The following is a 23,220-nucleotide window of genomic DNA, read 5'->3' on the forward strand; positions in this document are numbered from 1 at the left end:
ACACTCGGTCTACAGTACAGTGCCATAGATCTAGCGCGCTAGTGCATCACCATGATCACTGCATGCACGTCCCGTGGGGTTCACACTGCTTGGTGGGTCAGCTGTGAGACAAACCAGTGCTGTCAGTCACACACATACACTAACACAGGGTATGTCTAATATGGCCGTCAGGAGATTAGCTAGAGAGAGAGAGGCATGATGGTATGTCTGCAGATCTGCCCCATAAATGCATAATGGCCATATCGATGGAGCACATGGTCATATAACCAACTGAGCTATATGTACAGCTGCTTGCTAGGACAGGAGCCTGAGCCTGAGGAGGGCTAGAGCAGGGGCTGGGACCGGATACAGACTGAGCTGCTATCATGCTGACACTAGTTCAAGTCACGAGAGAGGACTCAGACTCAGAGTCAAACTCAGTTAGGAGGAGATCAGACTGGTCATGCAAGAGGCGAAAGATTCGATCGTGACTCGAACTATTACTAACTTACATGTACATGATTGCACTACATGTACATGCTGTAGAGTCTACCAAGACTTCGGCAAGAGATTGTAAATGTAAGCTCCCAGGGAGTGCAGTCTCCTATCAGCGAGGTCAGGACAGGAGGCATGATGGACTTGATGGTGTTGAGTCGGAGTTATGCACAATACAATATTTGCACAAGTACTACTAGTAGTACTAGTACTAGTATACCTACGACTAGTATAAGCCCTCACCATGGCGGCTACTACAATGTACAACTGCATGAGGCTGTACTGATACTCTTTCCGGGGAGCACAACAATAACAAGTAATTAGTTTGTGGACAGACTAGTCTTGCTGACACCCCCTCCCCCAAACACACACAGTCACTCAATGATGTTTCAGGCATCCGCTGTCAGCAAGCCCTACCTAGCTACCTACAGCACGCACTGAGTGAGGGTATCGGTTTAGTGTACATCATGTACTGTACTAGCTAGACTCGACTAACACTGGAAGACAAGGAACTCAGATCTTTCCGTTCAGACTCTACACAAAAAGACCAACCTCCACAACAAACAATGACGTGAAAGCACTACATGTAGCGATGTACTTTCTGACTGAAAATTCATGCAGGTGTCAGACGCTACATGAATGACTGTATCACTTACTTGCTCCCACCGCAGTGAACAGACGGTCTTCCCACTAAGTCTGTTATGTCTGTACACTGCACATGCATGGTGAACTCTGAAGGGTGAAACACGAAGTCAAGCACACAGCAGTAGCCTGAATAGGACCTTGTCCTTGTGCCAGGCCATCGCCATGCCTGGTATGGCCGATACTAGTAATAGTATGGGTGTGCTGGGTGCGAATCACCTCCATGCGTTTGAGGTCAGGGCCTGTGGCTATCAGTATGTGACGTAGCACACGACAATGCAATCTGATGCGACAGATAGATGGCCAGCACAGGGGGGTGAGGGCTGGTCCGGACGACGAGGCTAGGAGCTAGGCTGGAAAGGACTTGCACGTGCCACACTGTACTGACGGCTGACGCGTGCTGCCGAAGCTAGGCGATCTTTAGCAGGAGGATCTGTCCTCGAGATTGACTTCTCGTCCCTTTATATTCCGTTTCGCTAGTTCGGAGGGTGTGCAGCGGTTGTGGGCAAAGGTAGAGGAGGGTGAAAGTCTTGACCAAAAACTATTCTACTACTACTTCGCTTTCCTCCACCTCCTGTTCCCCGCCCTGCGCCACCCCGCACAACCACAGAGCAATTCTCCGCTTTGTAATAGATTTTGTCTAGTTTTCGTATAGGTTATTCCAATTCTCTAAACCTAGTCTGGTATCATTCTCTTAGACATCTTCACCATTTTTATCACCATCATCATCATCGCCGCCGTCATCTTTATCATCATCAACCAAAGAAAAGCAACTATAATCCTCCCAGAACATTCGTCCTCAAAAGGTGCTCCAAATCTACTCCTAAGATTATAATCTTTCCCGTCCGGCCGTGCAGCGATTTGGTATTTGGGCATTTTCGATGTTCCACATGGAGTGCTTGTCCACCCGGTCGCCGCAGCTCCTGTGCGAGTCGCTACTTCTGTGTGAGGAGTCGCTTCACGCGCTATACACGATCGGCGATCCTGTACTGCAGAGTGATCGCGTCCTCGAGCAAATGTTATCCCAGGAAGAACTCATCGCTATCAATCCGAATTACATGCGAACGACGCAGCTTGGCAAAGTGACGGAACATAAGCGCAAGGATCTCGTATCAGCCATGGCCGAGGTTAGTGTATTGTGAATGCTTTTTGATATACATACCATTGCTAGTTATGCACGATAGTCTTGTTATTCTCGTTGTACGGATCAAGTCATGATGGACACTATCCGCGCACCATTCTGCCTCGCTAAATACAGCTTTCTGTAGGCTTGTCACAATCAGTTTGGGTGCGTGTATTGTGAATGGCATGCCGGCCACTGTACACTTCGTTTAGGTATACAAGTGAAGTGCAGTGCCAGGCCCATGCACCGGGATAGTTTACTGTGTGTGGATGTTTGTAATCAATTTCGTGGTCGCAGACTTCGTTCTATTTTGATGACTTTAGATTTATTTCAATTGAAGTTCGTAGTTTGCCGTGGACTGTTTAGGATGTCCTCGTGCAGTTCTGTATCCTGGTATTGCTTCCAGACAGTGGACACCTTCTGTTGCGTGTCAGTAAAAATTTTGCGCGATGGTGTTGTTGATGGTCCTGTGACAGGATTCTGGCATGGCCGAGGCTGCGAATGTTGATTGCGTGCGCATTCAGATGTTGAGCGAACACAGAGCACTGTGACTCTCGGATGTTCTCCAGTAGGACTTAGATCATCAACGGACAGCTGTCCGGGGAGGAAAATGTTGCATAGATCCGCTGCTAGCTTCGTTGGCCAAGCATCGCCGCAGCTTTGTCAGAATTTGTCACGCTTGATGCCGCGGGTCACCAAAGTTATGCGCTTACACGCGATCTGCTCAAAGGGCGTCGGGTCCTTCACCTTATTTGTCACACTGGAGAAGTCATTCGGGACTGGTGCATCCTCTCTGGCCGTACCCCATGTTGATTCTGTATTCATCGTTAGCTGGAGACTTCATTGGGGGCATTATTGTATTATGGTTCGCCTCGCACATTCGTCAGGCTAGCCTCTTCAAGCACTAATAGTCCAATAGTGAAACATGAGAGAGAAAGTGGAGATAAAGTAAGTGCTTCGTACTTGTCGAATATTGAACAACGATGCAGAATCTGGGAGCGTGGCAAAATAATTGCTAAATTCGCGAGGAATGCACGAGTCTGACCCGGCGTGCCGAGCAACTTATCGCTTCGTGAGCATGTGATGGCTTTTCCTGCGGGCTGGCGCACTTGTGAGAGCACTTCGTTCGGATTGCTGCAGTCGGTGGGGCTGGGGCACACCATCTTGACTTGAGGTCTTCTTCCTTCCCAATGCCATGCACCAGTCAAGTGCGTAACTACTGGCAGTAGTACATGTACCGCATGCCGCATGCTCCAGTGTAAGAGATCCATTGACCTTCGCCCAGCCCATCAGCACACATACAAGTAGTGAAGTACACGCAGCTATGTACAAAATGTAACAAAAAATAGTCAACCAAACTGCGAGAAATACGTGCGAGTGCAGCAGGATTTGCTGCAGCAGGCTGTACAACTCCCTGACAGAGTATAGTAGAGAGACTGAAGCGGACGTCCGCAACTAAACGATCTTCTTTTGGGGTTGTCATTCTTGGAAGATACTGATAATGATTGAGATGATTACCCACGCCTTCCCGTCATTTCAGCCTCTTGGCAGTCTTGCCTTCGACGCTATGTAGTTGGGGAGTGAAACGCGTGTTTTCGTACCGTTTGGGCTTTGATTGGATCTGTTAGTTAGGTATCGTGGGTTTGCATCAAGGATTCGCTGACTGTACACCATGTCACGTCCCGGCACAGGTTTCTTGTGTGTGCCAGGACTCTCCTGGACACGTTCTCATGCTCAAGTTTCATTGACGCTGGTTGTGTGGCGCCTATGGACTTGGCCCTGGTGTAATTACAATCCCTGTGTTCTTGTAGCGTTCGCCATGTGTGCAAGGCTGTGCAAGCGAATAGAGCCGGGACGCGTGCACGAACACCTTTCGCCTTGTCTGCCCACGTAAGCTCTGTCTCGCCCAGGAACTAGCGTTACTTATCACCCTTTCAAGTCTTTGTACATGTATCACTGCCAGAAACATCACGAGAGAACATTTTCTATATCTTTGGATATTTTCGGAGGTCGGAAAAAATGGCTGGACCATGCGCGTGTATTTCGAACAGCAGACTTGTAAAATTTCGCACGTGGAATGTGTGGTCCCCGAATGCTCAGTCCTCCGGCGAAAGAATCGTGCCGTGTGTTGGACGGACTGTTTACTTGGTTTGCGTCGGCTGTCGTCATTGCATGCTCGTGTAGTCTACAGAGCCGCTGGAGATTATCTTGGAGAGCTGTTTGCTGTATTGCTGGGCCGCAGTGACGGATAGTGGAGGCAGAGGCGAACGGCTGTCACACCTCGGGCCGTGAACAGTCGGTTCCTACACGAACAGGGCATTCGCGTTGCTGAACACTTCAGTCTAAAAGTTACTTCAGCGCGTGGTTCCTCATGATTGGTGCTAAGGTCGTCCGAAATGTCAATGGCTAGGCCAGGGGAGATTCTCTGCGCTGCCTGCTGTTTGCATGAATGCTGACTGGAAATGTTCTACGTGTGCGCTCTGTCACTGTTCGCCAGTGGAGGTCACCTGATGCGGGTTGCAAGGTGAATGCTTCGTTGCAAAGAAAGATGTCAAATAGAAATGTGTGCATGTGAGCTGGTCCGAATTGACAATCTGGAGATTGTGAGATCGAGCCACAAAGATCAGATTTCTTCGCCAGGACCTCCCTGTTGTGGCTGCTGCCAAATTCCACTGTTAGTTGCTGAGCATGATCCAACCGCGAACGCATGCCGTCGGACAGGGGATGATGCCAGAAACGCTAAGATAGCATCATCTTGGCGCACGTAGATCGAATGGTCAGTGCGTGGCGGTGGTTCGTGGAAGGAAGGTATTCCACAGCACTGCTGCTTTGTTTTGGTAGATTTGGCTGGGAGGTGCGAACAATCAACATCCGTCTGGATTTCTGACCTGGGCCGTAGCGACGTCGAAGCGCCTTGCACGCTCTACTCTAGTGAGTGGATGCTGATTGTTGACCTGTCTGAGTTACAGAGTTCTACAATCAGACTAGAAGTCATGGCAGTGGCAGTGGCAATTTTGTGTTAGGTCCAGACGCCTTTTGCATTTGACATGCTGGGGCAGCTGGAACTGGGACTTCGGACTGGAACCTTCCAAGTCTGTGAGCGTGTCCCAGGACACCCGTGGGTGAACTTGGCGGTTGTGTTGCCCCTTCTGGTATTTTGTGGACCTATACAACTATTACATTTTTACTTACAAGGATAGGGAAATGGAAATCACTGGTCCATGGGGTTCCGCCATACATCAGACATGCATCTGGGGCCTGGAGACTTCCTTCTACTGAGTAACCGTTGCCTAAGTAAGGAACCCAGTTTCCTGTGCACATGTGCTTGTACACAGTACTGGCATTTTCCTGGACACAGCGGCTGGAGCATAAAGTGCACTGATGCAGAACACTACTACACACAGCAGTCTGGCACTGACTGGCCTTGTGGGACACACTGCCAGCTGAACACCATCCATTAGGCCTGGCCATGCTGATCCCCACGAACTATGCATCTAATCAACGACATCTCTAAAGCCAGGCATCCTGACCTGGCGAATAACAGACTGGTGTGGGATAATTTAGGCACACGTTAGTCAGTCAGGTGATGTAAAGGTGGACTGTTACTGTTTGTGTTAGTCCCCAATCATACCAGTGTGTATGTGTATGTGTTCAAATACAGACAGCATAGGCGTCCCTTGATTGTGACAGTATGTATGTGACACGGTGTATCCGCTGACGTAGTCCTTGTGCTTCGCTGACATCATGTGCAGGTGTACATGTACGTGGACGACGCGAAGTAAACAGGAATACTGTACCATGCAAACAGCCTGTGCCAATAGTGATAGTTATCATGCATGCCAGCACCGTATTGTAACAGCGAGTCACTGCGTGTGCGGTGGTAGGTGTGAAGTGGAAGAATGCGCACTGTGAAAAGGCCGAGGTCATTGAGATTGGTAAACATCTGACGCCAGTGTCTCTATAGCTTCCTGTCAGTCGACACTGATCGTGTGATCTGATGATGATGATGATGATGAGTCGTAATATTATAACAATCAATGCAGTGTAGATGAGACTTGGTGTAACCATGGCACCGAAGCCCATGTCCATGGACCGCTCACTTTTTCCTGAAGTAATTATTATGCAGCAGAGTACACCAGTGTTGATAAAAGCTACTTGTAGACAAAAAGCTTGTAATCATTGTCGCCCGCTCGAGCAGCATGTGTGTGCCGCATGGGTGATGTTTGTGTAAGATGCACTGCACTGTGTGTGTTTGCTACTCAGCCGAGGATATAGCATGAAGTTGCAGTGAAGTTGTACCTTCCCACTGTAACTGTTCTGTATGTACATGTGTGTAGTCTGTAAAATGGCGGTCAACATGCGCTGAACACCACACGTTACATCTAGCTACAAACAGTTCTGTCGCATCTGCGAGTAGTTGATTTTCGGCGTGTGTTGATCGCCAGTTAACAGTTAATATAGAGAGCTACATGTGGAGTCGGCAACCATCAACGTTATTGTATGTGTGTTATTGTGTACGTGTAAGTAGGCCAGGTCTGATTCCCTAAATGAAGTAAATGCACTGAGACCGTCCACAGTGGAAAGACAGCCCTTTGATGACATTAGGATATTTACTAGTGCATGTATTTGTAGTAGTGGTTCCCCACTGACCTCACTCTACTGTAAGTAAGTTGCTAGCCTCACTGTGGCCCGCTTACTGCGGTGTTGCTGTAGGTGTGCATCTATGTTCTAGCAAGCACAATGCTTGTGTAACTTGTTCAAAGTACATGTTATAATATCAGCCTGGTGTAGTGTCCAACAATAATGTAGTTCAAGTTTGGTGTAATCACTGTGCCAGTAAGTGCCCTGACATTTACTCCTGTCCTTTTGGACTTGATAACACCTTGAATAGGGGAAAGGCTGTTGGAACTTCTTCAAAACCAAGTGAGGCTCTAAGGGACTTGTTTAGCTGCATGGGCTGGGGTGAAGCCTAGCCTGCGGGGCGAGTAGAACATTGGGTATGGTGCGCAATGGCCGTACGTGCGCTGTCTCCAGACCAAATCAAGGTGGGCCCAGGATTGCGTGGGCTTTTTCTCCTGTCAAACCCCCTGCATGGATTCGTCCATGTTACAGGACTTAATGTTAAAGCTGCTCGGCTGACAGCACCACTCCTAAATCTGGACTTATCAGGCAAGGGGCTGCTAAGGAGATTAGAAGTTGCTATGCTGCCACTTTGTTGTTGGGCTCTCCATTCTCTCATGGCCACTAGAGGGCATTGATTAGAAGCCCTTGTTATTCTGTTGTTGGCCCCTTCAAACACCAATTTCCCTTAGTGGTGGTGGTGGTGGTGGTGGTGGTGGTGGTGGTTCTTGTCGCATACTGAGCTTATTGGTTTTGGTCTTGTGGGGGCATGCGGCGGCAGCATGCTGATCTCATTGCTATCCTTCACATTCACGATGTGTTCTGATATGCCCATGGCACCTGTGAAAGGAGCTCTGCATCCATGCAACCCCAGCTGCACGTCAATAACATTAGCCTCAGCCAGCCCGAGAAACAGGGACCATAGCTCTTGGACAGTGAGAGAAGGAGAGGTTGCTCTCTACTCTAAATTCAAGTTGTTTGTCCTCCAGGCGAAATGCCATGTCAATGGTAGCGACCACGTCCTTTTTCAAGCAGTCTGCTGGCCTAATCCCTTCTGCGCCATTGTAATCTGACTTCGTTTTGTCTGCACGCACCAACAACCATAATAATAATATTATTATCCAGTCCTGGGACTCACTGAAGCTGGACTGATATTACCAGTTGCTTAGCCAAGGGGGGAGGGGGGGGGGTCAAGTAGGGGGACGTATGACACTTTCCCGCAGGTACTCGTACACGTTCGCGTCACCACCTGTTACACAATTGTGTTTCGAAACACAACCAGCTTTAAAATAGGAATTTTCGCTTGTGCCAGGCCATCACCATGCCTTATTATACCAGTGTGGCATATACAGAGCTTAGTTTCAGTGCGCTCTCTCTCTCTCTCTCTTTCTCTCTCTCTCTCTCTCTCTCTCTCTCTCTCTCTCTCTCTCTCTCTCTCTCTCTCTCTCTCTGTGTGTTTTGATATAATTCTAAGAAGGCTTGTCACCAGACCTGCTGGTGATGTGTGGATGATAATAATAATCCGATTACTTAGTATTCTTTGTGACAGTGACAGTCTGCCTGAATCACTGTATCATGACAAGGAACAGGTTATCATGTTAGTGTACTGACACTGTTGGATTGAACTCTCAGCCTTCACCTCCCCCTCTAACTCCCTACAGTTTGAAAATATGTAGCAAGAGCTATGGGGCCATGTACATGTATGTACCATGCACTGCGCACGGGCAGACATGTGGTGCAGATGATGGATGAGTTGATGCGTCACAAGTTGCTTATAGTTATAGGCAGGCTGGGAGACCCAGGGTGCACGCAATCTATGTCCAGTGTTGACCGTCACCGCTTGTCATACAATACCCCCATGTCACAAACGGATTAATTGCTGCCATTCTGGTCGTTGTCTGGGAGACTCTGTAGCAGGTGAATGGGCCATACTCCAGCTCCGAAAACGTGTTGCATTTTCGGCTTGTTTTTCTTGCGACTCTAGTGGGGGTTTGCAGGTGGTGAGATAACCCTTACTGTAATGTAACTGCCTATTGCCATCTTTTTGTCAAACTCAAGGAATCTATTCAACGCAGAGGTCCAGGATAGAATTACCAGAAATGCAGGCTGCTTAATAGGCAATAATTATCACTTGTCAAATCTTTCTGGCGCGTCAGCAACGAATGACGCCCTGGAGAATGTGACTGGAGCGAGTGGCACGCTCTCACCTACTGGCCATGGCATGAGAACTCAAATCAGGCGTGATGTCAAGTCAATTTTTGGGTTCAGAATTGAAGTGGTTGAATAAGCATGCAAGATGGCCAGGGTCTAGAGGGCGCGTGTTCACCACATAATTATACCGTATCGTACGACAGCAGTGCATACTAATGTCAGTTTCTCTGGTCGGTGTGCACATTAGCAGCATAGTACAAATAGCCAGGTGCACGTACTTGTAGTTAGGGGTATGATCACTGTGTGACAGTGTCGATTAGTCTTGTCTGCTTTTCAAGTAACGCTGGAGTCCTCCCCTGCAGTGACATAGGAATTCACTGTCACCTGTACACAGTGCTGGTATCGTAATTAAGTTTCCCCTGTCAGAACGGTGTGTGACACATATTAAATTTTATTATTGTGTATACGTTGGTGTACCTGCAATTCAGCTGCCACTTGCTGTAGTAGTAGTAGTAGTGCCGGTGCCATAGTGGGGTACATCAGCGAGTACTACTAGTACAGTCAGACCTCGCTTATCCGGTCCTCACTTATCCGGATCCCTCGCCATCCGGAAGAAAATCGTTGCCTACCGGTTTACAGCATATGTTATGCATACACACAGTGTGCATGTTCAATTATCCGGTTGCCTCGCCTATCCGGATATTTCTGTGGAAAACGGATGTGTGCTGTTTAGCGAGGTCTGGCTGTAGTAGTTAGAGCCATGTGACTGTACCTTCAATCCTGTTCATTCTTATCTACTCTGCTAAGTTGCAATCATCCCCCTGGGCCTGTTGATTCCGAACTACATTGTATTCTGTTTACTGCGTGCATTCTTCTCGCCACTCAGGTATGCGAACAGCACTCGGTCTCACTGCACATTCTACCGATGGCAGTAAACTACCTAGACCGCGTCCTCTCCTGCTCACGAGTACAGCAAGACGAGCTAGAACTCATGGCCATGGCGTGTCTTTTCATCGCGGCTAAGCTGAACAACGCAGACTCCATGGCAGTGGAGAAGCTTAGCCAGCATTTCTTCTTCACCTCCAGGCAACTGTTGGTGAGTTAAAAGTCCTGTTGTAATTATTTGCTGGACTGAGTATTCGATGTGCCCAGTGCTATGACAATGTGATGTGAGGGCAGTGGGTCTGCCTGTCTCGCCATGCCATGTCTCACACAATAATAATAATTATTATTATTATGCTCTGTTGTCTGTGTAATCAGCTGATAATGCCATAAGTGAGGGGTGTAGCAGGATGCACACCCTTCCCTCCACCGGCCGGGGGTGTCCCATCAATTATCACCGGGGCAAGTGCTTACCAACTGTTTGCCCTGGACACAATTGGTTATCCAATACAGTCATGGACATGCACATGTACTACCCCCCCCCCCCCCCCCATTCCCCCTCCCAGAGCCAGTTTTGGTCACAGTGTGAAGGGCATTGGCTTGAAGTGACACTCCGGCAGGCACACATACCCCAGTCAACAATTTTACGAAGCCAAATGGCCTCTGGAAAACAAAAAGGTGACCCTGGAACTAGAAGCCAACACTAAGCCACCACATTACCCGACTCCACCCATCATCCTCATTCAATAAGTCGAAGTCGGACATGAGCCATCGGCGCACAGCTCAAACGTGCCTGATCTTCATGACCATTATTTTCATGAAACCTTCCTGCGCATCAGAGAAAGAAATTGCACAGAGTCTGGAAACAGTGGTACAAGTAGATAGAAAGTTCACCCCTAGAATACGTACCCTGGCCTGGCTCTTTACACTCACCTACAAGTACTAGAGTTGAGGCTATCTCTAGTACTACAGCCAGGTACTTGCTTCAGTGGTGTGAGCTGATCCTGATGTTTACTGAGCTAGTTGGAGAAGTAGGTGCTGTAAACGTAAGTGGGTCATTGTAAAAGCCCCCTGTCAAACACACCAGTGGTTGCGTTCAGGACGCAAATCCTCTTACCTCGGAGATCAGTGGCAGAAGCCAGGACAATAGTGGCAGACAGCTTCGCATTGTTTGTTACGGGAACAGAGGCAGCGGTCCTTAGGCGGCCAAGGGGAATAATGGGATCACCATCATCTCAGTACCCTGTTGGGATAAGCGGTACAACACCCGGCAAGTGTCTCCCACAGCAGGGCCTAGTGCAAGTTCGAATTTGGCGCTACTGCTGTTGCCTGGCCACTCGAGATAAACTGACAATGTGACATTTATTGTGCACCGATCCACCCACCACACGCTCAGAGTGGCATAAGCTACATGATATGGCAGCTTTTCTCGGTGTGACCCCTGGTGCGGAGATAATGGCATGGAACTGAGGAGTGCTGCATTTGAGCAAGGAGTCAAGGAGTCGGCATGCGTGCTCCCATCACATAATTGACCAGAGGCGTAGGTGGACCAAGAGGGAGCTCTATTCCACTGGTACATGGTGCCGGTGGATCGCCACCAGAATGTGCTTATAGCGCTAGTCAGCATGGCCTCTGGTGGCTGACCAGCAAAAGGTGGCAATCCTATTAGTGGAATCTAACTGGCTGGGTGATAATTGTGACTCAAGCAGGTCACTGTTCTACTGGTTTTTCAAGTTTTCTCTCGCTGGCACATACCCCTGGGCTGGGGACAGTAGTGCAAATGATGTACACACTGCATAATTGCTGCCCGTCAGCAGCCTTCCCAGGCATTGAAACAAGGACAGGTGTGAAGCTGTAACCATGCCATTTGTCTGGGCTATCATGCACACAGGTTTATGAGCTGCTAGGCAGCTAGGCTAGACCAAGCATGCTGTCTAGGCATTGTTCAAAGTAGCGCATTGCAAGACAACCCTGCACCAAAACGGCAAACGGTCCGAAACCGACACCAGCATTGATAAACACAGTGTGCATCGGGAACAAAAAAGAGGCTGATAAGCTTAGCGATAATGTTACCCGATAATAATGGCTTATTGTAGACCTCCCACTGCTTTCGCAGTGCACACTACCTCATATCAGGTATCAGGCCTGCGTGTACACACACTTCACACGGAGCGTCAAACGCCCACCGCAAAATGCACTTTGCTGACAGTCTTGTCAACTCAGGCAAAGAAAAAATGCGGGTATCATTTTTGCAACTTGTTCCGAAATCTGGTCAGTTTGCTAAGGATCTGTGCATTTCCTATATTTTTATTTTTCTCTTTTTTCTGGCCTTTGATCTACAGGACATGGAATTGTTGGTACTGAGCAAGCTAAAATGGGATGTTTACTGTATAACACCGTTCGACTACGTTGACCTGCTGCTGCCGCGGCTAACCATGGGCGCACACGACCAGAAGAGATTCTACGCACTGGTGCAGTCGCTCATCGAAGTCTGCTGTTTAGGTGAGCGTGCTCAGCCTGTGGCGTGTCTCCTTCCCTTCACAAACCGCAACGGAATGAATGGATACAAGTTATGATGATAACAATAGACAACCTTGCCTGATGGTCGATAACGTTTTGAAAACAAGCCATGAAAATGTCTTCACAAGTCAAGCTCAGGTTCTTGGTGATAATACCGTAGTGGACTCTGTCCATGGCAGATGATATTAGGGTCTAAGGCGTGTGTGAGTTTTGGTTAGACAACTATGTAATGTATGTATGGGCAGAGAGAATGTGCCCCGGGGGCAATGTCACAGGACCAAAACTGTTGCAGGCTGCCTGCACACAACTCTCACATGTACAGCAAGGACCCACGGTGTAATGATTTACTAACAAGCTACCACCACCACCACCACTGGCCGCTCTGGCCTGCAGTGCAGTTGCAACATGCAATGATGTTACATTAGCCTGTACTTGCAAGGGTGCTAGTGATACAAGTCATTATAACCCCCTCCCCCCCCCTGGGTCTAGTTCCAATAATGTTTTGGAGTGTTTTCAACCTCCTGTGATGTCACGGCTGACATGTGCCCCTTATACGTCCTAGGTGATAATTGGCATGACAGCATAGGTAGGAGGCGTGCACCAACTTTTCAAAACTGATCCATGGGGTTAATTAGCTGAACATAGCACACGCTACGTGCGTGCCTGCTTGATGGCAAGACTCATCTAACGGCTGGATGAGGCCATGCGGAATGTTCCAATATTCCAACACACACACACACACACACAACACACACACACACACACACACACACACACACACACACACACACACACACACACACACACACACACACACACACACACACACACACACACACACACACACACATCCATGTCGCGGCGTGCTTACAGTCCACATAAATGAGCGAGGAGCGTCTGCCCTGAATCAATTTCCATCTGTCACCAGCATATGGTGCCATGTGTTATCACCAGACATCTGACATCAAAAGGACCCATGAGAACAGGGTTATCACCTGACTGTATTCCTGCCCTGCTTGGGATAAAGATATGATTTGATTGACTCTTGATCTGATTTCCAGCTGAGAAAATCACCTGACAACTCTCTGGAGAGACGATGCAATTATGCACGCAAACACTTATCAGATTTTTTCTCGACAAAAGAGCATATAAGCCACTAGTGAATGGTGTCTGCACTGTGTCCCTGTAGCAACATTAGGAGCTGGAGCAGGCATGACTCCGCCGGCCTTAGGTTTGACCCTTGCCCAAGTACTCGTACCCAGCCTAACGAATATCGTGTGTTGTTTGTTTCCTCTTTGCCCTCTCCGTGTTGTCACCTATGCAGAGTACCATTTCGTAGTATATCCACCGTCACTCATTGCTTCTGGTTGCATGGTCTCAGCATTGGCCATGCTAGGCATCAAAAATACAGCTGTGGTGGAGAAGAAGTCCAGCGGTTTGCTGGAACTGCTGGCGTCCACATTGAATGTAGAAAAGGTGAGAGCTTTGCAGGGCTATGATGAAATTAGAGGAAGACAAGACGATTCGATCGATTCTGGAATAGTTTTGAGTAGGCTAGTTTTTAGTGTACCTTAGCAATACCAAGCCCCTTCCCCCCCCCCCCCCCCACACACACAAACCGTGTGGAATGCAGAGAAGCATGCATCCTGTGTGGTGTTGACGTGGTCGCTTACCTGTCTCGCTGTTGCTAAATTCTGGGCATTCATGTCATCCACAGTGCGCGTAGATTAAATAAATCGTTGATGCCATGTGCTAAGTCGTGCCATCTGTTCTCATGTTTGTCACCTTCAGGAATTTATCACCGCCTGTCACGAGCAGATCAGCGATTACCACAGCATCAGCAGCTGCCCGGAGTCACCTTGAAGCGTTGCAAATGAAAAGCAACGCCGATCTTCCAAGTTATGATGCTCCAAGCCAAGTCGCCAAGCGGGGTACTCTTGTGCTCAGCCTGGCCAGCCAATGTGAACTTGCTGCAGAAGACGCGTGCAGCCATGTAGAACACACCATACTGGCTAGCTTCACACAGGCTCAAGTTGCTTGGCGGGCAGCAGTCAGCAAGTCCGACTTGCCCGCCTGCATCTCTCCGATTTGTCCCCCACACAACTTTGTCTTGTTTTGCCCTATATACCCCTATTTAACCCCCTACCCCCCCCCCGGCCCCCATCAAAATAATAAAATAAAAAACTTCAAAAAGAAATATTCTATGACAAAAGACACTCAGCTATTTGAAGCTCATCTGTATATACATTGAGCAGCCAGGTACATTCCGTCAGTGTGACACAGAATCCCGCAGCCTATTACCAGATCCACACCGGTCCTACGCACAGGATCGACTAGTCGCGCTAGCAAACTTTCCTCACGATTGCTCCGTTCTCGTCTATATTGCACCAGCAGCAGCAGCTGCAGCAGCTGCTGCTGCTGGTCATCAGCACATCTCGGTTTTCTTTAGCTTTTACTTTATTTCTGTTTTATAGTCGTCTACTTGTAATAGGTACTGTCTCAGCTGCACATTGTATGGCTGCGAGTGTAGAGTTTAGCTTTCGTCAAGACATCGGTTCATTCTTCTTTTCATTAATTTTCTCAGTGGCGGTGGTGATAATTTCAAAAGCAATGATGGTTATAAAAAATTAAAATGGTGATACTACAAATATACACATCTGACCGATGCCTATTGTACGTGGCGCTGCGCCGTGATAAAGTGGCATGGCCGCCTGCAGTGCTTCGGCAGCACGCCTGCGACACCCAGGCCGGGCGGGTTGAACCTGGTGGCATGCATGGTATGGTAGCGTACACTTATCCGCTGGCGTGGTGTAGAGAGAGTAGTCTACACAGGCAACACTAGCTCTATCATGCAACCCGTACTGCGCGCAGCAGACACGTAACCCGTCAAGGGCACAGAGGGCATGCCTCCCCCCGAAAAAAACAAAAATCGTTGACCTTTGTTCAGAACGACGTTACGTGTATGTTTGGGCATAGCCCTGGGCCTAGGTATTGGATGTTGAACTATGCCTGCTGTGAAGCCGGAATACCGGTAGGGTACCGGGTGCCAATGTGCAAAGTTCACTTGTTTTGAAGCCATTTTGTTCGTTCATGCAATATTTACAGTACGACCGATGTACGATATTTTGTGGAAACCAGCTCTCATGGTCACACAAGTACATGACTTGTATATAAATACTGCACCTCTACAGTCAGACCTCGCTTAACCGCATACATCTGTTTTCCACAAAAATATCCCGATAGGCGAGGGAACCGGATAACCGAACACCGGTTATGTTGGATGCACTATGCGTACTGTAAATCTGTAATCAGCTATGTGCTTCCGGATGGCGAGGGATCCGGATAAGAGAGGACCGGATAAGCGAGGTCTGATTGTACCAGCTACTACTTCAAAGAAGTACTTCTACCGACTTCTTCCAGCCTCAGACCAGGTAGAACCAGAAAGAGAAAGTAGAATCTACCGTTGCGGGTGGAAGAAACAAACACATCAACCGAAAGAAGCTCATGTAGCTAGTTTCTACCGACACCTTTAAATCACCCCCCCCCCCCCCATATTATCACTTTCGCCAGCAATGGATCCCTTGATATAGGGTTAATCTCACAACAGAGCGTGCACGCGCATGCAGTACCGAAAGTCCAAGCAAAAAAGAGAAAAGAATGGTGTACACATTGATTTCCAAGAGGGGAAGGAAAGTCGTTGAGTTGTAGTAAGACCGGTATGTCCAATTGTCTTGCTAGTTTGGTCTTCATTAGGCACCGGTGGATTATGCCGGCATAATCCGCCGGTGCCTAGTCTTCATCCAGTAACTTCCGGCATTCTTTGTTGCCGTGGAACTTAGCTCGCATTCTCACATAATTTCAGTACATACATGTACATGTATGTGTATGCAATTGTTAGATTGGCAGCATGAAACAAGGAGGAGGACACTGCGTTCGAAAACAGTGACCTTACTACAACCTTCCGCGGCTGGCAGAGCCCCGGTCCCAAGGATGGTCACTGTTTTCGAACACAGTGTCCTCCTCCTTGTTTCATGCTGTCAATCTAACAATTGCGTGAACTACAACAAGGTTTATCTAAATACTGGTTTACCAGTTTTGGATTATATCATATGTATGTGTATGTGTATGTGTATGTGTATGTGTATGTGTATGTGTATGTGTATGTGTATGTGTATGTACCATAAAGGTTTCACTTGCAGTGTAAAGTTATAATGCATGATGTATTGTATCATTGTGTATGATAATACTGAGTTGTAAAAGAACAAATATGCGTATGATAGCTCACACGACTAAGGAACTCTGAACGCTGTAGGTCAAATCATACCGGAAATCAGTGTTGATATGCTCAATCTGCGGACAGAACTGTTTCGTCTTGTTGATATGCTCATTTGCTGCTGATTCTATACGTCTCCAGACTCTCCACACAAAGCCCACCACTGCTCGTAAGACAGTGCTTTCGATGAGATGTGATCCTTGTCAGGGTTTGGGAGCGTTGAATGCAGAGTGCCTCACTATCCCCCCCCCCCCCCCCATCTCTCTCTCTCTCTCTCAGTGGGGCAGTCCTGCATCTGACCGAGAGTTAGTTATACTTCAGTATTCACATTCATTACTCAGGACCGCCGGAAGCAGTTCTTGATTGGTCCGTCCGGTAGTTTCAGTACTTTGTGTATGGAAATGGCGCGTACACAGTACACATGTAGTGAACATGACTATTGTGTTGATGGTTAAAATGTTGGTCCGGTGATAACCTGACCAACCGGACCGGTTCCGGCGGCCCTGTCACTCTGAGCTCTGCTGATGAGGCCTAACAAAGTCGAAACAACTATAATTATTACAATTTTTGAGTTTTTGTCACAGTTTTTTTGGGCAATCCACCATGGAATGAATAATAAGAATAGGATTTCGGCCAGGTTTTGCCCCCAAAGCACTGAATTGGGGAAAACCCATGAAAATCCAGGCCGTTCACTCCACTTGCATTACAGTACATTGCGTGGTTCGAACCCCAATTGAGGTACCTTTTTTGGACCCTTTATCAAATCTCGTGGCACTGCACCATGTACATGTACGACAAAATCATGAAAAATCACCAAAATACGGGGGCTCACCAGAGCCAGCGTTCTTCTTTTTCTGAATGGACTGTAGCGACTGCTTCCCCCCCCCCCCCTCTACCCTACTATGTTTTACCTGGCTAGATAGAACTCTGTGAAAGTAAATGCCCCCCCCCCCCCCCCCAATCGGGCTTGCACATCTCTGCTATCGAAATGCACGGGAGATTCGGCTCATATTCTAAGTGTGCAAGATACGTGTTTTGTAAATCTGGACTTGGCATCGAAAACGGAATCTATGCACACATGGAAATAGAGTGCTTGAGCTGTTCTCCAGTGCTCCATGACAGACGTGGTCGAGTGGCAAGTAGGCTCTCACATTGTCTGCGTTCTCTACTCTTCCAGTGACTTCCAGTCATGTTTCGGTCTGTTATTTCCTTTCTAGCCATGCTACAGGCCAGAGCACGTGTGACCTGTAATGAGTGGAGAACTGAGGTGGCATAGCGGTCGACTTTCACTTCTCGTGCAGGTGGAAGCGTGCAGGTGAGTCGATTACAAGCCCCGGTCTGACTGATCCAGTGGTGAGACCATCACGTCTGCTACAGTGGAACACGGATAGGACGCACCCCCACCAGCCAGGAATGGGAGAGTGTACTTTGACCATAGTTCAACCGGGGCTCGTGATAGACTGACGAAAACCTGACACAATAATTTCAAGATCAAACCTCTTTGGAGGAGAAAACAGAATAGGTTCAGGTTTCTCTGTTCTAAGGCTGTGTTTACATGAGAAATTTCAACCCGGGTCGAGTTCAGCCCGGGTTGAAAGTCTGTACAATAGACAAAAGAGGTGAACGTTTACATGAAGACAGTTGATCCGGGTCAAATACTGATATGCCGCCAAAAGTCCACTTCTAGAATCCTGTATGATCACGTGAATCCGTTCGCGCGAAATTTGCATGTGCAGTGCTGTTCAAACCTGGCGCGAGATACGCACAGAAGTACGTTTGTACGATTTTCTTGACCCGGGTTGATTTCAACCCTCCCCTTGGGGAGAGGGTTGATATCAACCCGGGGCGAAATGTCAACCCGGGTCAAGCGCAATGCGTCATGTAAACGCGCCATTCATTTTGTACACATGGCGGGTTGAAATCTGACCCGGGTTGAACTCAACCCGGATTGAAACGCCTCATGTAAACACAGCCTAAGTTATTCTCAGGCATGCATAGGCCCCAGGAGCTGATGTTGTGAAATGCACTAAATCGGCACTTTGGGGGCCTAGGAAAATTGCGTCAGGTCTTCGTGTTTTCAAGCTGCCGCAAGTACAGTAAAATGGACAAGCAACCTCCGTACGATTATCATCAAGTTCAGGATCACAGGAGGAAGCAGCTATCAATTGGTCCGGTCGTACCAAAGTCTTTCATACTTTGTGTGTGATATGGCAGAGATGTACATGTACAGTCCATTTCAAAACTATAGACGCGTAGGGTTTTTGAAATATTTCAAATTTGGCTGGAGCTTTTTGAGAATAGTTTTCGGAATATTGCTCAGGTCCGCTCCACAATTACTCTCATATAGTTTCTAAACGATTGGATAACAGACGCCCAATTTGGAAAAAATTATGCACAAAGTGATCACAGATTTTATGTGGTATAGATGCTGGCATAACGGTTTTTGCCTAGGTACGCGTCTATAGTTTTGAAATGGACTGTAATTACGCCCTCCTCACCAGTAAACATGCGTTCGTTGCCACAAAGTTGGTCCGGTGATAACCTGACCAACCGCCGGACCGGTTCCGGCGGGCCTGAATGTCTGGGGTCTACGAGAGCAACTTGGAACAGAGAAAACAGTACTTCTCCTGTAAATTTATCTATTCTTTAGTCGAGTACTAGTATTGGGAGTCCTGAGCATTTCGCCGGAGACTGAACTAACACTTGATAAACATCAGGGAGTCGTAAAATACCCCCCCCCCCCCCGGGTGGTATTTTACGACTCCCTGATAAACATGTACATTGTATCAAGAGTACATAACCCCCAAGAGTGTGCAACTGCCTGCACAACCTCTATACTATGCTGTGCTGCGACGGCAGAACTTCACATCACGTGACATGGTTCAAAAGGTTATGCTGGCAAACAGTGCAAAGTGACCACAAGAGAGTTGTACCCAAAGCTGGGCTGCGTACAACCCTGTATCTATCATGCACAGAGTGCAAATAATGTGTACGGGTTCATCACGTGATGTGAAGTTCTGCCGTAGCAGACCCCATAGCTGGAGTTGCACACTCTTGGGGGTTATGTACTCTTGATTGTACAGTTGTGGCAAGTGAAATCCGACACTTGCCATAGGGGACAGCGCCTCAAATGGACATCAATGATGTAATGCACTGCACCTAATTTGTACTATAGAGCCGTATGCATCCCAAACAGGTCGAAAGGTCACAGCGTTGATACACACAGTTCACAGACATGGTACACATAAGGATCCAATTCCCATTCATTTTTGCTAGCACCTTTTGAACCTTGACTGTGATGAGTACGAATTCTGTCATCAGACAGATAAAGTTGTATGCAACACATGTACTGTACGTATGCAGGGCTGCAGAGGCTGCAGGATGCACGGTGCAGTCCCTTATGCCAAGTGTCGGATTTCACTTGCCACAACTGTACATGTACAGTTGTGGCAAGTGAAATCCGACACTTGCCATAGGGGACAGCGCCTCAAATGGACATCAATGATGTAATGCACTGCACCTAATTTGTACTATAGAGCCGTGTGCATCCCAAACAGGTCGAAAGGTCACAGCTTAGATACACACAGTTCACAAACATGGTACACATAAGGAGTATTGGTATCCAATTCCCATTCATTTTTGCCAGCAGCTTTTGAACCTTGACTGTGATGAGTACGAATTCTGTCATTAGACAGATAATGTTGTATGCAACACATGTACTGTACGTATGCAGGGCTGCAGAGGCTGCAGGATGCACGGTGCAGTCCCTTATGCCAAGTGTCGGATTTCACTTGCCACAACTGTACATGTAGTAGAAGGTGCCGTGGTTTTGATTTATTTTTTCGAGAAAGAAAACCCCCAACAGCACCGATTGAAAAAAAGCGATTTTGTGTAATTTTCACTACATTCATATCTATCTTTCTTACCCGGGCAGTCCGGGACTGGGCGCTGCCCATAACTTGGAAAGTCCCGTAACTCTCAAGTCTGAATCATGTACATGTATGTGTTGATATCAAAAAGTAGTATGTGACATCACTATTTCCACAAAAATTGGCAAGACAGTAGTAAATTACCGTAAAGTAGCGCCAGAGCGCCCCACCATCTCATCCTTTCGTGGTCGTAGCGTGGAGGTGGTCTGCTGTCTGCAGGTCATACGACATGAACCTTGTACACATATTGCACGGTTTGCAGTCAATCCATACCTTCGAGTGGACACAAGCTCCACACAAAACCTGCCAAGCGTGACCTTAGTACACTAAGACTCTCACATCGTACACACTTCGTTGCACTCTGCCGGACGATTTTCCTTTCTCTGGCTGTAAAATCAAGGTGGGGCGCTCCCGCGAGACGGGGCGCTCTGGCGGTACTTTACAGTACTAGTAATATTTCCAGTAAAATTTCTCCCACATGGTGTCCGGTAGACCATGTAGACGCGAGGTGTCCATAACTACATGTACATGACTATACATGTGCATGTACTTGGAGGTTCGGATAAGGGACTAGGAGTAGGCCCAGACAGATCCTGCCGGCAATTCTTTCGGCAAAATATCGAAGAATTGAAAGAGCGGAAATTGCTGACAAAATCGGAGCAAAGTATCGATATGTTGAGTAAAATCGATGCCTGATACTTGGATTTCCTTGTTTCTTGCCCATTAAAAGCAGGACACACTACCCAGGACGAGATCATGCCACGGAAATATCACTGGGATTCACTGTGGATCGACATGATTTTGGAAGAACTCAGGGACACGTGCGTGGAAACCCGCGTTGAGAAACCGATCCTGCGATTTTTATGAAACGTTGTACGGGATTGTACGGGAAGTGGATAAAATACACGTTTTTCTTGAGCAAAATGGAGCAAATTATCGAGTTTCTTGTGCCAGGCTCGGCAAAATATCGAAGATTTCGCAGCAACATTTTGCGGCAAAATATCGAGGCGGGCGGAGCAGAATCTGTCTGGGCCTAACTAGGAGTGTACATGTACCGTACAATACATCAGCCCGATAGTCGATACCAAGTAAGTGCCTTAGTTGTGGCTCATACACTGTACATACATGTACATTATTATGCATCGTGGATAATCAGGGATCGAAGTACATTGTAACATAAAAAAGTTACATACCTGTAATATTATGCAAGGGTTATGGACCGGTCCCTGATATTACATTGTACATGTACAAGCATTCTGGTAAAAATTCAGCATGATTTTCTCTCACCAGGTTTCTTCATGCAAACCGCCTGTTGTCATTGAGTGGAGTCTCCACGTCACTGTCACTGCCCTAAACTGTGCGAGAGTACTCAGGACGAGCGGCTACTTGACCGTTGTAGAGAAACGATCTACATCATCATACATGGATCTTCTTGCTTCATCGAAACTGTTCACCAATCCCATGTTCGCACATCGACCACCAAACGAAAGCTGATGACAGCACCCTATTTTTCAAAACGACATGATCGTATTCAGTATTGTTGTGACGTGATCAGGACCATCACGGCATCAGGTGATCGTGACGTGTGGACCGGATTTCACCCACGAACGCCCAAAAAATGAAGAAAAGATGTGACGTGGCGCGAATATCTCCGCCGCGGGAGGAAGAAGAGTGAAAATGCAAAAAGTACGTGAAAGTCCTGTGCAAACCACCACCTGAACTGAGCTGTGTCGTACGTTGTAGTAAACACTCACTTGGCATCACTGTTTTTGTGAAAGGAATCCGTATCATTTTAGTCAGCAACCTAGCACACGTCCACCACAAGTAGTCCTCTCTAGTTCACTGTGCTCCTCTAGTTTGGCTGTTTAGGTTTGTTTGTGTGCTTCTACTGCAACTTTCGAAAGACCTTATACTCGATTTGTGTAGCAATTTATTTGCTTCAGTGGCGAGATCTAGTATTTCATTGGTGAACACTTTCGGTCTGCTTTAGAGCGGACCCTTTAGTACAAGTAATTTAGCTTTCACTCTACAGTCTCTAGATAGCAAAGTTATAATCTCTAATAGTAATAGTTCTGCAATCGATAGCTATATAGGTGCTTCATGGGATTGTTGGAGAGGCAGGGAGAGTTGAGCTACATCCATGTCTCATTGTCACCAAGCGATTTCTGCGTAGGGTAAGTCCTTCAGCGTATGATCTGTCATTTACCAGTAGTCCCCTTCTTTGTCGGGCTAGGTTGCGAAGCCTAGAATAAGAAAGTAGTTGTAGGTGAGTGGATCATGAAGTGTCGTGTTGTCGCTGTTGCTTTGCCGTGAGACAAGCTGCCCGTAGTGAGTACAGGGCACGATGGCAATGTAATGGTGAGACATACGAAACTTCAAACTCTGCTGGCTGAGCGGGGGTCTGGCAGAGTGGCGTCTCTGCGCTGATTGCGTTCCGCTTGAACACTGACCGTCGAAATGTTTAAGAGACTGACCACATCAGTAGTTGTTGCAACGATATCTCCCCGAGCAGAGTGAAGCCTCATCTGTGGACCGACCGTTCACTACCATAGCCAATTTCCTGGTTTGCTATAATTTTATCTGACGTAGACCAGGTCCTCCAAGTA

At 47.6% G+C, this 23,220-nt stretch overlaps 2 protein-coding genes across 2 annotated transcripts in view; both read left to right on the forward strand.

Moving 5' to 3' along the window:
- The first annotated feature begins 1,580 nt into the window (after positions 1–1,580).
- Positions 1,581–15,064, forward strand: LOC135822568 (G1/S-specific cyclin-D3-like). The gene is made up of 5 exons (XM_065335370.1): positions 1,581–2,243; positions 9,897–10,106; positions 12,235–12,394; positions 13,737–13,888; positions 14,204–15,064. The coding sequence occupies exons 1-5, from the start codon at positions 1,998–2,000 to the stop codon at positions 14,273–14,275; spliced, it is 840 nt and encodes a 279-aa protein (XP_065191442.1). The 5' UTR covers positions 1,581–1,997; the 3' UTR covers positions 14,276–15,064.
- Positions 15,065–22,316: 7,252 nt separating this feature from the next.
- The window catches only part of LOC135822571 (tyrosine-protein phosphatase non-receptor type 20-like), a 19,061-nt gene continuing 18,157 nt past the window's right edge, over positions 22,317–23,220 (forward strand). Inside the window, exon 1 of the mRNA XM_065335372.1 lies at positions 22,317–22,788. The gene's annotated coding sequence lies outside the window, so the exon portion shown is untranslated. The remainder of the gene's footprint in view (positions 22,789–23,220) is intronic.

Source organism: Sycon ciliatum, chromosome 8, assembly GCF_964019385.1.
Source record: "Sycon ciliatum chromosome 8, ocSycCili1.1, whole genome shotgun sequence".
NCBI lineage: Eukaryota > Metazoa > Porifera > Calcarea > Leucosolenida > Sycettidae > Sycon > Sycon ciliatum.

Bases quoted from the DNA above. Each gene is read 5' to 3' on its own strand.
- LOC135822568 (XM_065335370.1), top strand. From the start codon at position 1,998: ATGTTCCACATGGAGTGCTTGTCCACCCGGTCGCCGCAGCTCCTGTGC. The intron at 10,107-12,234 runs GTGAGTTAAAAG...TTTGATCTACAG, and splicing joins TCACCTCCAGGCAACTGTTG to GACATGGAATTGTTGGTACT. The intron at 13,889-14,203 runs GTGAGAGCTTTG...TGTCACCTTCAG, and splicing joins CCACATTGAATGTAGAAAAG to GAATTTATCACCGCCTGTCA.